The sequence below is a fragment of the Notolabrus celidotus genome, chromosome 5 (genome assembly GCF_009762535.1).
Source record: "Notolabrus celidotus isolate fNotCel1 chromosome 5, fNotCel1.pri, whole genome shotgun sequence".
In the NCBI taxonomy this organism is placed as follows: domain Eukaryota; kingdom Metazoa; phylum Chordata; class Actinopteri; order Labriformes; family Labridae; genus Notolabrus; species Notolabrus celidotus.
The window spans coordinates 19,848,168-19,865,031 of NC_048276.1; the positions used below are offsets into that span (position 1 = coordinate 19,848,168).

At 38.7% G+C, this 16,864-nt stretch overlaps 1 protein-coding gene across 1 annotated transcript in view; it reads right to left on the minus strand.

Annotated features, from left to right (window-relative positions):
• The window catches only part of LOC117813225 (RIMS-binding protein 2), a 77,867-nt gene extending 64,195 nt beyond the window's left edge, over window positions 1-13,672 (minus strand). Inside the window, 2 exon segments of the mRNA XM_034684349.1 lie at window positions 10,212-11,218; window positions 13,436-13,672. Coding sequence (XP_034540240.1) covers window positions 10,212-11,072 — 861 coding nt within the window. The 5' untranslated portion in view covers window positions 11,073-11,218; window positions 13,436-13,672.
• Window positions 13,673-16,864: the final 3,192 nt, after the last annotated feature.

The following is a 16,864-nucleotide window of genomic DNA, read 5'->3' on the forward strand; positions in this document are numbered from 1 at the left end:
GAGGAATCATCTGCAGTCTTGTGTTTCCCTTAAGGACTGGAAAACCAAATGAAATGCATCAAGACTCTGAATAGAATACATGATTTCTGTGGCTTGATGGTGTTTGACTACAAATTTGATATCAAACTGAATTTTCCTTTTATACCAATAAACATGCTTGTCTTTCTCAGAAGCTCCTCTTCTATTTTATCCATGTTTACGTTGTTTTAGTATCCACACAATAACTGATAAATAATGCCGTGCTTTAGAATAGTAAGGTAAGAAGATATCCTAACTTATATTTCTCAATTTACAAGATCAAAACAGCCCTCTAACAACTCTATATGCAATTTAACACAGAGAATAACTTACTGCTTTGAGGATGAAGCCATGCTCAATCATTGAGTCCTGATGGTTATCACCTATACAGTTAAACCTTCCATTTTTCTACATACTCCATTTATAACCCAGCTAATTCCTATGGGACACAGTTGAGCTCTATATCTTTTTCAGCCCTAGTTTCACCCACTTTCCTTCTGCCTTACTATTCTGCTTCTTACATCCATGTGTTACCTTCCTTATAAAGAATTACTGTGATTAATTATATTCCATTAAAATTATTACTGAAACTGTATCTTGCAGTGCAAACCTGCACACACAGTCATCAATCATGGATGGAACTGGTGATGAGAAAAACAAAAGGACATTCCTGGTGTCCCCACTATAAATAATGGTGTAATTATGAACAATCTAAGAGTGACAGCCTCCTGCTGAAAAGCACTACAGTAAACCCCCACTGCTCTGAAATAGCCAAATAATTATTTCTAATGCATCACTTAATGTTGCCTCTCAGCTTCTGTGGCTGCACATCTTCTCCCATGTTGTTGTTGACACATCATTAGGGCTTTCACTACACTGTGATTGTGGTGAATAGGTAGTGAAGTGGTGGGGGTGGGTAGACAGAAAAGGTTATGTTGCACACACATAACAACCTTGATTAATTGAAGAAATTCTGCCTTAGTTAAGGATTGTTCGAACCGGCAAACCAAGGACAAAAAGACATTCATGGAGACTTCATGGAAGAAGTGGTGGTGGAAATTGAAAATGAAAGACAGCTTGTAGTTTCAGACATTTTCATTTAGCATACTTTACTGTGAATTCAAATAAGCTATTATCTTCCCTACAATTGTTATCTACAATGAACGCAGTTTACTATCAAACATTAACAGTGTACAAACATGCATGGGGCATGGGGATGTCTTAAATGGCATCTCAACATGGCTCAAGTCGATCAAGCTGCCCTCATGTTTTGCTTTTTACAGTCTTTGACAGAAATAGGATCTACCTTTTTTTACTTCACAAAGTGCCATTTGTAAAATCTGTAAGATTTCTACTACCTGTGTTTTGTCCAAGTCATGGTTTTCTACATTTTTCTGGAACCTACAACAAAACCAGACTTTTCTACTCTTTGCTAGCATGTTCGTTTTCTCAATGACAGAACAGATGTAGGTGAGTTTCTCTGATAGTACCTTACTGATGTATCCACTGTGCAAGCCACATGAGCCTCAATGCATTACATGGAAATCTCATTGACTTCCCATTGATTTTCAATTGTCTACCGTGAGTGGATCTTCTGCACACACTAACAGGATACACAGAGGTGTGAAATTGGGGACAAGGTCACAACTGCTTCACTGAATATCTGCCAACTCTTTCTTTGTCCAGTAGTAGCTGTAGCATTTTCCCAGTGTTGGTACCAGAACAAGTGCTGCACACAAGTTTGTGTCAACTGTAATCCAACTGCTCCTTCACAGATGTATCAGTTTTCATCTTACTCTTTATAATCCTGTAATTTCATTTTTTTTAACCCTCCTGTTATGTTGCGGGTCAAATTGACACTTTTAAAAGTCTATTTTAGGTAATATATGTCTTTCAAACTAGCTAAATGCAGCATAAAAATCTGGGCAGCATGTGAAGAAGAGGTGTGTGTTAATTTATCAACATCACTTCATTAAAAAAATCTAAAATCAAAATGTTAAATAAAATAAACAAAAATCTATGTCATGTAAAACTATTGTTTTTGTATATTTAGGACTTTCCAATGTGTATCAAAAAGAGTTTTAACATGAATTTTAATGAAAAACGAGTGAGTTATCCTCATTGAACCATGATCTGTGAGAATTAAAGAACACCAATTGACTAAATATTGATTTAAATGGTTAGTAATGGAGTTAAATATTAGATTTAAAAAAAATGTGTATTAGGATTTTTTGGGGTTCTGACACTTTTGGATAATTGAATATGCACCGTGGCAAATTGACCCAGGAACATTATTGCTGTTCTAGAGAAACGAACATAACAGAAGGGTTAATTTGAAGAACAAGACACAATATGTTCTAGATTGCAGGTATAAAAAGGTTTATAAAAACTACAATCATGGTATGTAGAAGACTGGTTGTCACTTCTTGAGCTACTCTTTGTATGTTAATATAACTTATTTACAATTTAAATGAAAAAACACTCTCTACTGTATTAGTGAGCTTAAACTATAGCATATAATCTACAAAGATGCTACTGCCTCCACTATAAAACTTAGACTCAGCCTTTCACTTTGTTCTTAGATTTATAACGGCAGATCCACAACACTTGCATTTATACTGTACTGTACGGTTGGACTCCACCAAACTCAATCGAACAAACTGGCTAAATGTTTAATGCTGCAAGTTGTGTTTTTTTCCCAAGACTTGGAATTCTACTTTAGTCATTATGTTCCAAATGTGGAACTTAGTTAACAGTTTGGATATACAGTGTGTTTTTCTGTATCTTGACATCACTATAAATGTAGGGAACTTAATGATTTTTGAGAGTTAAATACAGGTGTGAATAGTTCTTGGGAGTGAGTACAAGATGCTGATCTTGAATGCCTCGAGGTCTGTAACATTTTTATACTTCAATAAAGAAAGACAGACTCAGAAAAGTTCCACACTTACCTTGCGTATAACTTCTGCTTCAAAACCATTAAGGTTTGCATACAGTGAGTGGTGTCTTTTTCCCAACAATGATGTGGAGGTGATGTTGGCCATGTTTGGGACTGCCTTGTCAGAGAGCCCATGTTCCCTATTATCTTGCTCTTCGGACCTCCTCAACTCCTGCTGAGCATCAGCCACATCACGGCCCTCCATCTCTGCGGGTGCCGGGGCAGGCTCGGGCTGCTCGGGCCGAGTGCACAGGTCATACATCCCTTTCAGTCAAAGTCACACAGCATGGATCGGATCTGTATGATCAAATAAGGTGTCCAGCCGAGACCAAGACATCACAGACTTGGTGTTTGCTGCAGGAGAGTTACGGGGATCAGCTGTGGCAGATAGGCTTCAAAATAATGAGACGTCACTATCCTTTCTCCTTCCAACAGTTCATAAGAGGAAGGGTTTTTTCACAGCGGAGGGGAAATGTGTGAAACCAAGAATATGACTGTTACAGCCATGGTTGTCAGTAATTCACACAAGTCTCAAATGTGTAAATCCCTCAAAAGTAAGGGGTTTAAGTTGACAAATATGACACAAGAGAAGGTGTTACAGCAATAGACTGTGTGCCATATACAAGAGACAAACCAGCAATTTTCAGGTACCTCTTTCCTCCCAATGCCTTGTGACGTTTCCCAAAATGAGGACAACCAGCTCCAAAGGGAAATTACAGATCTTCAGCCTTTGCTCATGGCGGTAATTTAGTAAAAGTCATCGTCCTGGTAGCATTCTTGAGCATCCTGTGGTTTGTGTTTCAGATTTAGAGTCCTACTCACTACATTAGACATAGCTTGTTTCTTCATGCTTCACTGCTCTGTCGTCCTAGGAGGGTTTGCCTTAAGTACATGTCCCGAAAAAGGAACCAGTCCAAATCTCGACCAACGAAATGCTAAAAAGGCGCAAGCAGGCCCAACTGAAATAGCAAACAAGAAGAGACGTGCGATGTGGAGAAAAACAAGAGAGCGATTTCACTAACAGGTCTCCACTCCAGTCCGTGTTCTCTTAGTGAGGCTCAGATGTGGGTGGCATGTTGACTTTCCAGCCGCAGGTCTGTCCCCATTGATGCCGCTGGTGTCAAAAAGCATTTTCATCTGGATTCAATGGGACTCGACAGCTTGCTTAATCCCATCTCAGTTACAGCGCCATATAGGTGAAGAAAGAGGACGAAGGGAAAAATGTGTGTGTGAGACGGCGAGTGTCGATGGGAGGAGGGGGTAGGGAGGACTGCTTCCCCTCGTCCTATCACAAAAAGGCAGGCTCTGAGACGGGGCCCAATCATTATCACGACTAGGGCTCGTTTCCATGGAGATGACGCTGGAATGATGTTGCCTGCCTATTGATTGTTCAAGAGGTAGCACACACTGCAACACAGGGGAGGCTGCAGGAGGCAGGCAGGGGCACAAGAGTGTCCAACCCGGACTCATTTAAATGTTTTACTGCAGATGTCTGACAAGTTGATGAATGTTGTAGTTCTTTAGTCAAAGACATGGACATTAAAAGAACAAGAGAAGCTGTAGTTTTGCTGCGACAAAGATAAACTCAGCAACAACTCAAGTTCACAAACGCATGTTCACAAATGAAGCTGACATTTAGCCTTACTGCGGCTAATTGTCTATTAAATGGGCAACAGGCTTAATAAATCACCTTAATAAGCACTATTGAAGTTTATTGTGTCAGTGCCTTTCACCATTACCAAGACTCTTTTATTGGAAACTACGATCACAACTCAGATTTAAAGGTTTTAACTGCCAACCTTTAAGTTAGGGTGTCATTTTAAATATGTGCAAATAAAAAGGTGTGTATTTGTTGAGGTATTAAAAAAACTCCAAACTTGCAAGCCAAGTGTACAATTATCTGCAGGAAGCTGCTGGGATTTACTCTAACACTTTCTTTAGGTAGATAAATGTAGATGAATGTTGAGCAATGCAAGATGATTCATAAGAAGGCTGAGCAAATAAATATCATACATATTCTAAGAGTGTTTGTTCACCGTATGGGAAAGGGTGTATAATTTGGCAAACTCAAATACCAGTTCATTTAGTTTTATTTTTCCTGTCTGGATATTAATTTCTGAAGTCTGAAGAGGCTGATGTCAATTTAAAAAAAAAAAAACAGTTTCCTGCATTTAAAAGTTGTATAGTACGAAAGAGGATTAGGGCCACTGGAAAAAAAACTAAGGTAAAAATTGTTTTTTATTTATAGTATTCTGAGAAAAAAGTCAGAATTCTGAGATTAAAGTGACCTTTTCCTCAGAATTCTGACTTCAATTCTGACTTTTTTCTCAGAATTCTGACTTTAATCTCAGAATTCTGACTTTTTTCTCAGAATTCTGACTTTAATCTCAGAATTCTGACTTTTTTCTCAGAATTCTGACTTTAATCTCAGAATTCTGACTTTTTTCTCAGAATATTATAAATAGAAAACAATTTGTACCTTATTTTTTTTTATTTCTCTGGGGGCCCTAATCCTCTTCCGTTGTATAGTATATCACACTGCAAGGAACTATTTTCAAAGTAAAGTATCATGAAGCTGTAGCTGATGATTCCCAAGCAGGAATAACTGATTTGTAATGGCACCGACAAAAGGAGCCATCTTTAATGTGAATCAGTCATGTCATGGACGCACAACGAAATAAGGTCAGCATGCCTGCACATCACGATCAGGGCTATCGGATCAGTGCAGCCCAAGTTGAAAAAGTTCAACCATAATCCACTGAAGCAGAAAATGGCCCGTCATATTCATAAAAGCGGCAGTAGCCACTGCAGTGCCATATCTGCTGTCATGTTAAGACATGGGAGCAGCAACCAAAGCTTGCTATTTGAAATCAATTTAGGTTATTATTTCATTATAATGAAGTAAAAGAGATAAGCCAAATGATACTCTGTATACTCCGCTATGGTTTTCATACACTGTTTCTCTACTGGATCATCTAGGTCAATGTGAGCCTCCTGCAACTACATTTAGTTACACAGGTGTCTCATCAAGTTGTTTCATTCATAAACACAAATATGTAATGTTTGCAGCATCAGAATATCAACCTAGATGTACCATGCTTTAAGTTTGTAGTCTGGCACACTGTGAATATACATTTACATTTTAAGTCAGAGTAAGTTAAATGTAGTAGTGGAGTGATTCAGTGATTCATCTCAGCTATCATTTCAAAAAGTCTTAAGCAGCCTATTCTTAACTCATAACCAGCAGGTCAAATGTATTTTGGATTATCTGTGCCTGCTCTGCACTCACGAAGCAGAAGCTGCTTTGATAAAGTGGAGCAGTCTATCTGCTGTTCCTGTAAAGGTCACAGCACTCATAGCTGCTTGCAGTAAAGTTACAAACAAATATTTTGCTTTCATTTTCTTCACTAGCAATTTTTATGATTTACAATGGCACTCTCTAACATGACAGAGATACCTATTTACCTTAACCTGTCTACAATGGGGGGAAGAAAATATGAGTACACATGAGTAACAGGATGTTATATGTTAAATACTGGTTGATCAAAACTCCTTGACAATGGTTATTAACTCTGAAAAGCACGAGCAATGCCAGGCACAACCAAATCCTATACATCAAATCATTCTGAATTCATTACCACTATGTATGTTCATTACAGTTATCATCAAATTGGTAAACATATACAGCATGCTAAATCTGTCGGCTAAACATCATGGATATTTTAATATTGGATCCTGTTCTGCAATTCAGGCAACAGCAGCAGAGCTGGTAAGTGCATCTCTAAGTTGCAGATCACTCCAAAATAACTTCATCCTTAATGATGGTAATAATAGCGATGATGTTAAAAGTTTGGAAGTTGGCTGTCAACTGTAATCCCGAGAAAAAGGAGAGCTGAATGACAACAGAAAATGTCCACATAAATGTTTCTGCATAAGTCCCATTCACCTTGTTACCTTTCATACTGTGACCGTTTTGATTTAAAAAGTCACTTCACATCACTTTGCAAAAAGTATTATAATATAACAATATGCTTCATTGAGATGAAAACAGATTTTGCCAATATCCAGCACTTATCTCTATCATTCCAGTATAATACAGGGTTATACTGTATATAAATGCACTGAAAGCAAGCGGCAACCTCCGGCCACGAGAATTGAAGCCAATGCAGGAGTGTTAAAAACTCTAGTTTCTCAAGTGTCTGCTTGATGTTGGCTCCGGAAGTACCAGAAACCACATACACACCAATTCAAAAAAGACAATCTTTACAGCAGAAAAAAACATGTTTACAGCCTGGTACAAAAGACGAGTGTAGTCTGGATAGCTCGTTTCTCAATCTGCACACACTGTACGGCAGGTGCATTTTTTCATAACGCTGAAATTTCGAAGATATTAAGATTACGAGTTTTCCAATATGAGAGGCACAGCTGACTTGATTAACAGGTGGGACTATGTAGATGTTGGCTAGGAGGCTTAAAGCCCGCCTCTTTACCTCACACTATCTCAACAGCAGTTAGGTTGAGTTCAGCGTTTCCAATATGGCTCCCACCGATGATTGGCTTCTAAACAGCGCTTCAGGAACAAATGGGGTATGTCACGGATACTACATCCATTATTCATACAGTCTATGACTGAAAGACATGTACAAAGTGAACACAAAGTAACACAACAATCTTCATAGATAGTTTTGGCTCTGACCAAACAAATCAAGTTCAACAGAATGACAGAAGCTTCACTCAAAGACAGAATTTCACAGCTTCTGTTTATTCCATTATAACTGACAGTGTGCTCACAAGACCATGGCTTTAGTAGCCTGAAGTCTGAAACCAACCACGAGGTGAATTCTACTTAGCACTACTCTTCTCTGCTACACCTCTTTTGGCCATTTAAGTTTGCGTACAGAACCTGGAACAGAAATAAGTTATATTTTTTGGCCTTTTTGCCTTTATTCCATAGGACAGCTGAAGAGAGACAGGAAATGTGGGGAGTAGAGAGCGGGGGAAGAAATGCAGGAGATGGTCCACCGGCCGGGATCGAACCGGCGACCCCTGCGACGAGGACTGTAGCCTCTGTACGTGGGGCGCTTAGACCGCTAGGCCACCAGCGCCCTGTGAGTTTTATTCTAAACAGTTTTATTTATTTATTTATTTATTATCTAGTTAAAATTTTAGTCACTTTTATTCTACTTTATTTATGTATGTACTTCTCTATTTATTTTAAGTATAGCATCTTATTTTCTTTTAATGGTTTAATATTTTAGTGTTTTATTATCTTAGAAATGTATTTTATTTTGGTGATTTTAATTTCCTGTGTTGAGTTTTAACATCTTATTTTAGCTCCAGTGTTTCCTATTAAGATATCATGAGAGCGTTTCGTCAGTTCATTCAGCAACTTCTTTTTTATTTTGGATTATTCATTTTATTTTAATTGTTTTCAGTACTATTGTTGCATATATTGTGTTCTTACCCTTAGGATTGTGGGGTGGGTTTGGGGTTGGGACCAGGGGTGGGATCTTTTGTCTTAATTTATTATATTATAGGTTGTTTTTATGTATAGCACTTTGTGTTACAATGCCATTGTATAAAAAGTGCTTTATAAATAAAGTCTGATTGATTGATTGATAAAAACAGCAAACACCAAAACATCCATCACGGACATGTTGTTTACTGCACACTTGCTCTATATAAAAATATCTCACAGAGCACAGCAATGGGAAGATTCCAGTTTGCAGCATGTGTGTCACTGAGTGTTTGCTCGACCATCCCTTCAGTGGTATTGACATCCTATCACAGTGACTGCCTGTCTGCCTGTCTGCCTGTCTGCCTGTCATGAGACCAGAGAAAATGTAAAAGCTTCTCATCAATTTGAATACCATGAAAACATGGCAGTAAAGGCAGAGTAGTGTCTCCTTTTTATTCTGTTTTCCGGCACACACACACATCACTTCAAACTTCAATACCACATCAAATGGAGAAAATGGCACATTTTTGCTACACTTATATAACACAGAGATTAACATATATTAAAGTAGATTGGCTAAGATGCTTATTTGAATATCTTCAAAAAGATGACCCTGTTGCCAGTTTCATTGAGACATGTGGCAGGTGGGCACCGCTGTATAATCATTAATTATCCAATCTCCTTATGTAAAAACCAGATCAAAAATGTAAGTAACGGTAGCACTCTGACCCACTTCTGCCACTCCAACAAGAGGCATAAACAGATCCACCCACACCCAGGCATGCTCACACCCCCTGCACTCACAGTCAGCATAGTTCCCCTCCCTCTCCTTCTTCTCTGCCTTCACCATTCTTTGAAAAATGTGTTTTACTTACCTCAGCTCAAAGGATGCTACAATAGATTGCTTTTGTTCAATTAGGATTTACTCTGTCTTGAATCAATGCAAAAAAAATGAACACACACTTTGACAAAATGTTGCTGTTTACTAGGCTAACTCTGAAAGCAGTGTCTTCACTTGATTGAGGCACTTGAAGAACAAAAACTACTACATGACTGGTCTTAAAGCTGGGCTTGGTAGTCAGATTTAGATACACTTTTTGTTATACTGGTTGAAATTATCTGTATGTCCCGATGGCAATCAATACATAATGTGTTCTTAAAAAAGAGAGAAAAAAAGCCACGACCTACAGCCGGAGTAAACCTGGGAAAACACCAACCAATCCCCGCCATCAGGAGCCAAATTATGAAACCAATCAAATCCTGTCCTGCCATTCTGCCCACCTCCTGCGTGTACATTTCCCCGGCGTGCGCTCCCTGTCCCCTGCCTCTGCTTCCCCTGACACTATTTACTGCCCCTCTCGCTCGACCTCGGGTCTGTCCCCTCTGACCCGATGAGATACTTTGCACAGGACTGTAGTCCGGATCAGAGTCTAAAAAGCCCTCACCACGGGGGCTCTGACAAGCAAAAAAATTCATGACATTTAGTAAGTCCTACAGAAAAATTGTATGTATTATAGCTAAGATGGGTTCGACCGAGTCCTGAGGAAATGCTACATTCAAATTCATGCTAGTTTTCTGTGACTACCAACCCTAGCTTTAACTCATCAGTCATTTGTTGATATAACGTACTTAGTGATCAACAGGTGATGCATCCTTTGTCCAATGTCTTCATGTGACAAAATATTTTTGTATGATCACAGGGCAAGATCACAAATGGCAGCAGAGGAAAGAGGAAACACTAGCAGTATGATTTAATTCAGAAGCTATCTGAAGGATTCAACATATGAAATAGCTTACCTCCATGTTTCTGTCCATGCATTTGGAGGGCGGTGACCCGTGTGACCCAGAGGACTCAGCGCAGCAGGGGGGCTGGTCGTCCCAGCCTGCATTGGGAGCGTCGAGAGGGTGGCAAATTTTCAGAGAGCTGCTCCAACAGGTGTCCACGACTGCAGCGGTGGTGCAGGGGTCAGCTGCACTCTGCACTCTCCCTAAAGGCTGCCTTCCTTGATCTTGTTTGGTTCTCTTCTTTGGGGAGCTGGGGTCACTGTGGGATCTCTGTGGTAGGGCCCTGGAGCAGGTCAGGGGAGACTTTGTCTGGTAGGAATCCCTGCTGTCTGCATGAGTTGGTTTTCTGAGGTGTCCTGCTCTTTTCCTCCCCTGCAACAGTCTTCCATGAGCTTCTAGCAGGTGGCAGAGGAAGACAGCCTTTTCTAGCTCCAAATCCTGCCTGTGATGCAATTTGTATCCTGCCTGCTCACCATTTATCTTCTCATACAGTGTCAGCAGCAACTGCTCAAGCTTTGTATACGTTTCTCCACGGTGCAAACAAAAAGCCTCCTTCCCTGTGGACTCGGTGTATTGTCCACCATCTGTAACGTTCACCTCTTTGACTAGCAGTCTCTGGTGTCTGTTAGAGTGACCGATCTTTTGGCACCCATGCCGTGCTGTCAGCTCCCTCACAGCTCTCTGCTCTTCCCTCTCTGCGTCTTCCCGTAGGTGCCTAAGCTCCACACAGAGGAGTCCACGGGCCCGCTGCGTTCGTCTCCTCTCTGCCTCCAATTCAGCACACAGCCTCTCAAGCTCTCGTCCATAGTTGGTCCGGCTCTGGCATGGTTTCTTGGATGACAGTGCCAGAGGGTTATCCCTGTCTTTCCTCATGTTGCCAAACAGTCACAGCACAACATGCAAGGGATGGCCAGACATATGTATATGTAAAGGCGGGCAATGCATCATAAAAAAGAGGAGGTGCAGGTGGGTGATGGGTGGCTATCAGACATGCAGCATGCAATTATCACACCAGATCACTGGAAAGATGAGACAGTGGACGATGGGAGAATGAGAGGAGAAATGGTCAGTTTAGAAACTTTTAGATGAATAGTTAGAAAAAATGCAGTGTTGTCAGTAGAGCTAGATAAAGGTGTTGTGAGCCTAACTTTAAGTGGGATAGGTCCCCACTTGGTATCCCTGGTGATGTACTGACTCTCACTGCCCATCTGTCCCCATCTATCTGGGGTTGTCGGAGCCATTAGGAACTATGTAGAAGGCTATGTACCTTAACATTAGTGGATATTGGTATGGATGTCCTCACTGGGGACTTATCCTACTTATAAAAGCACAAATACCCTGTGTTTATTTCAAACACTTGCAAACAATATCGTCCAATTGGAGACAGACAGATGAATCAATGAGTGATAATTGGTTATCTAAAAAAAATCTGAACAATAAAGAAAGCACATTCAGGGTTATTTTGGTATGGTTTTAATGTGTTGTTAGACTAGCCCAGCCTTTCAGAGCTCAATATTTTACTATACTCTCAGCACTACTTCCAGGGCTCAATCCCATCAACTGAGCTGAGCAGACGGTATATGCTCTACCATTAATTTTGGATATACAATAGTGTTTTAAGTGGGTTTTAAATGTGTTTAACCCTCCTGTTATGTTAATTTCTCAGGAACAGCAATAATGTTCCTGGGTCAACTTGACCCGGGGCATATTTAATGATCTAAAAGTGTCAGAAACCCAAAAAATCTTAATAAACATTATTTTAATCTCATTATTAACTACATTACTAACCTTTTAAATCAATATTTAGTGCAATGGTGTTCTTTAATTGCCAGAGGAGATCAAATTTGCAGAGTCAGTCCCTTGTTTTATTTCATTACTAAATTGGAAAGACCTAAATAGAAATACAGTAGTTTTACATTACTTAGATTTTTGTTTATTTCATTTTACATTTAGATTTTTTTTCATTTTACATTTTTAATTTTTTTCATTTTATTAAAAATTTCCTTTTAGATTTTTGAACTTTAAAATGGGTCAACTTGACCCTCAACATAACAGGAGGGTTAAATGTGTGGAATGTACTTGATCTTTATTTGGGATGCAAGTTATTATTGGTATCGGCCGATATTGGCTTTAAAATGGATATCGGCCAACACGCCGATATCCGCTGATATAATTAACCGATATAATAATGGGCTGCTGCACACATGTTGGGCTCATGTTTGAAGTTAAATTTGAATTTAAGCAGCAGTCTGTAAGGTACATGTAGCTGACTAATTTAGACACATTTACTGTCAAAGAGTAAACCACTTTATTTAATTTGGGTTTAATTTCTATACATTTGCACTTTTCACATGTTCCCTGTGAACAGAGGTTAGGTTTACTTCCTATGTCAAATGTGAAATTGGCCAAATTTGCCCGGGTTGTGGGTTTTGTTATGATTGTCTCAGGGAAAGCATCGTCAAAGTTTCAAGTAGGATGTATCTTTTTGTGTGAATGTTGTTTGAAAGCAATTGTCATAAATAAATATGCAGTTTTAAATATTATGTATTTTTCTTATTTTGCACAATAAATGAATATTACCTAGCAAATGTGATAAGAGTATCACCATAATACTGTACACTAATTCCATTACAGAAGAGAATTGATGATCTCTGCAGGTAGGTGTTGAGAAAAAATATTGGTATCGTAATCGGCTAAATTAGTTGTAAAATATCGGCAAAAAAATCCAATATCGTGCATCCCTAATCTTTATCTGACTTTTATTAATATATCTACATAACGCAGTTTAATCCCAGAGCTAGCCATCCTTTAAAGCTGACAGAGACATAAACAAACTGCACATTCTCTATTCTCATAGTAGATACGATTAATGGAGCTTATGCTTAGCCAGCTGAGGACGCAACAAGTGAACTGGTGAACTTCACACAGTAAAGCACTAACATCAATGCACCCTTAGCTGTCTTTGCTCCAGTATTATCCACCAGCTGTTCAACATAGCGTGGTCGATGTGGGTGCTGGGGTACGCATCATGTTACAGAGACTGGGGGCTCAATGGCTCATTAACTGGCATAAATTAGCCAGGGTTTGAGTAGACAAGGAGCTGCTACAAATGCAGTTAAAGATATTAAATAGCTTAAATAACATGCCACTGTGTTTATATATAGCGTTCAGTCCCAACGTGTTAACATCTTGCTAGCTAACTGTTAAGTTTTCTAGCAACAACTTATTCAACTCACCTCTCAGCGGACTCATATCTAACTTTTCATCACCTAAGTCATCCCCTTTCAACCAATGCACCTTTGAACGATTAAAGAAGCTGCAAAGCGACTCTGAGACGAGTAAGGTGAAGTGTTTTGGAGTCCAAAGAGCCATGCAGGACGGGTTTGTTTATCTCTCAGACACCAGTGTCACATTCACGAGCCGTGTGTTGTCCAGCAGCGTCACAGTCACCGTGCTGCGTTCAATGAGCTCCGTCCTCATCCTTTCACGACCTCATGCTAAACTGTGTGCAGTTTGAAAAGCAGTGTGAATTCAAATTTAAAACATATGACCCGTTTCAATTTCAATTAAGAAACAGTGGAATATTGAAAACACTTTTAACCACAGTTACTTAATTATACTCATCATGCTCAACCACATATTCATAAACAGGTGTCCATTATATTTTGTACTTTTGAATTCTGTTGATGTATGTTAATTGTTTATTTTGTATATTCTTGTGTCATTTTATTTTTAGTATCAACTATTGTCTTTATACGTGTCAATTTAGCATTTTTTGATTATTTTTTTTATATTAGAACACTATTTGGACGGAGGCTTCAATAAAGCTCTACGAGTTTTCTGCCTCTTCCTGAACAGTAAATTATTTATCTTTGCTCCTTTTTTGTGTGTATTTTCTTTTAATTGTGCAAATAAATAAACATAGTCATAAACAATATGATTGCATTTTACTGCAACAGCAAGACTGAGAAATGTGTAGGCCTACATGTAAGGGACATAGTATGTTTAGGACTAGTGATATTAGTTTTTCTTTCGATACTTTAGATAAGATATAAGATATAAGATAAGATATACTTTATTTGATCCCCCATTGGAGAATATTATTTTGTTACAGCAGCTTACAACACGGGACAGGGGAATACAACGATGTACTTTCATAGTTCAAAATATAATAACAATAATAATAGTGATGATAAAACAAAAATAGAATAAAACAAAATATGGCGAATATTACAGATATATGCACAAATGTACACTTCTATCTGATGAATAGATAGTGATGTAAGTTATTGCACAGATAAAAATTGCACCAGGTTATTAAAAAAACATACAAAACAAAAAACAAAACATACACAGTATGAGAAAGCACAGTGCGATTCAGATGTGACATTGACAGAATAATTTGTTGGTGTGAATCATAAACAGTGACCCGGGAAGACAGACATATGTAACTGCCATGTAGTGAAACGAAGATGATAACAGATAATTAGCGGGTAATTAACGGGACATTGCGGTGCTGGTGTTAAATATGGTGATGAAGGACCTGCGAAGGACCTAGATACGTCCTTATCTGTCCTCCTGTCTGCCTTATCTTCTGCTTTTCATTGATCTTCTTGTACAGAAAGTTTAGTCCTTCTTAATGTGTTTGAGGTGTTGCCTTTTTTCTACACACCTTGAAGGCAACATGATCATTGTTTGGGTCTTGTAGTTGGTTCAAACCACGAACTTTTAAGACATTGATGACCACTAGTGGTTAGAGGCTGATACTGCAGATCTCCTTTCCTCGTGTAAGGTCCCCAATGTCCCGTCTCGATTATCGTATTCTATAGTCACAGATCTCAGTCAAAAATCCACCCACCGCCTTCAACACTTTGGAACATCGTGTCAGAGGAGATCAAACTTGCAGAGTCAGTCCCTTGTTTTATTTCTCAAGGCACATTTTTACAGAGCAGCTATTATTCTGAAAATGTATTTAATTTTAACTTTGATTTTATTGGTCTGTTAAATGAATATGTATGCTTTTAGATTTATTTATTGCTTTATTGTTTGCATCTGTTTTTTTTTACTCATTGTTGAATGGTTTAAATGTTGTTTTGGGTAAAAAATGTTCCGCCTGGATAGTGTTAGAGTCCCTATCTGTTGGAGTTAGGGCACGTAAAAGGTTTTAAATCATGGTTCAGAAGAAACCTTGAGGTGCAAAGATGCGGTCTTCACAACAAAAATTCTGAATTGAGAATTTACAAGGTTTGAGTAATTTATTGCAATAGACACACGTTGGTCATATCAGTTCAATCTCTCAGACTTTTCCCGTCTTTATGATAAAACTTTAACATGAAAAATAACCGATCATGTGAGGAAAATATTACTATTATCCTATTTACATTAGACAACATGAACCTTTTATTGTTAGACAGGGAATTTAGGGATTTAGAAAAAAAATCTGATACAAAACTTGGGAGTGATGCTCTATTATAATGATTTATTGAAAGTTGTTCTCAATAATTCCTTTTTGATACTCGTGTCAAAAACTGTTTTAATCCCTGTTCATTACATACCAACTGTTTAGAATGATTATGATTATGATCTGTTTCAAAGCATACTTTAGTCACTGTTTTTATCATTATCTTTTCTCTGTTACTAAACTCTGGTGATGTTAAGTTTAATTGAAGTTCGACTCACAGGTAGCGTCCAATCAGTCAGTGATATTCTACACGAAGGCTTGTCTGTCAGTTAAGACTTCTGTGAAGGCTGTATGCATGTATTCTCGCATCGTGCTCCTCCGATTCCCCTCCTCTCTTCTCAGTCCTCTTTCCTCTAAGCAGCAATGACAACTCTAGGAGGCTCCGTGACATAGCAGACCCAGAACATACTTCTGGTTTAACTGAGGACTGAGGTAATGGTATTTAAGAGCTTTGGGACGCAGGGCAAGTCTGGAATAAAGTCATAATGTTTCAGACCATTGGGAGGCGAGGCGAGTTTGGTCACTATTCATTTTCAAACGAATGAAATGTTCAAAAAACACTGTTTTGAAGACATCACAGTGGCAACAAGCTCTGTGGCTGCTAAGCACTCCAACTTCTGCCACAACCCGACATGCACTGCACCCTGACTTGTGTGAAGGTGCGAGAGCCTGTTCAATGGGATTTATAGCTTTAATTATAACTGTCTTTATTTTCACATTAATTGATTTTGATGACACTTGTATCCTCTGGAAGAAAAAGTTTTATGAAACTGCTTTAAAATCATCTCCTGATAAAAAAACCCTGATCTTTATCTTAAGTTAAGTTATCTGATTTTATGAAACCTAAACATAAAATCATATAAAATGTGCGGTGTTTGCACATTATTTCATGAAAAAAAACACCACACGCATTGTACCTGTGGTCATGATGAACATTCTACAAGCTCAGTCCTGTATCTCAAAGCATGAATGAAATATTAAAGAAAAGGGGACTTGAGGCCTTCCTGCCTTTTAGTAGAATGTGTGGAAAACATATCTTTTCGGGTGCCACAGTGCACCTGTTGTCCTGAGAGACCCCAAAATCCCCACATACATTGTACATGCGGTCATGATGAACATACTCCCAGTTCAGCCTCTTAGCTGAAAGCGTTTCTGAAATTTTCTTTAAAAAGACTGAAAACGTGACTTCTAACCACCTTTAGGG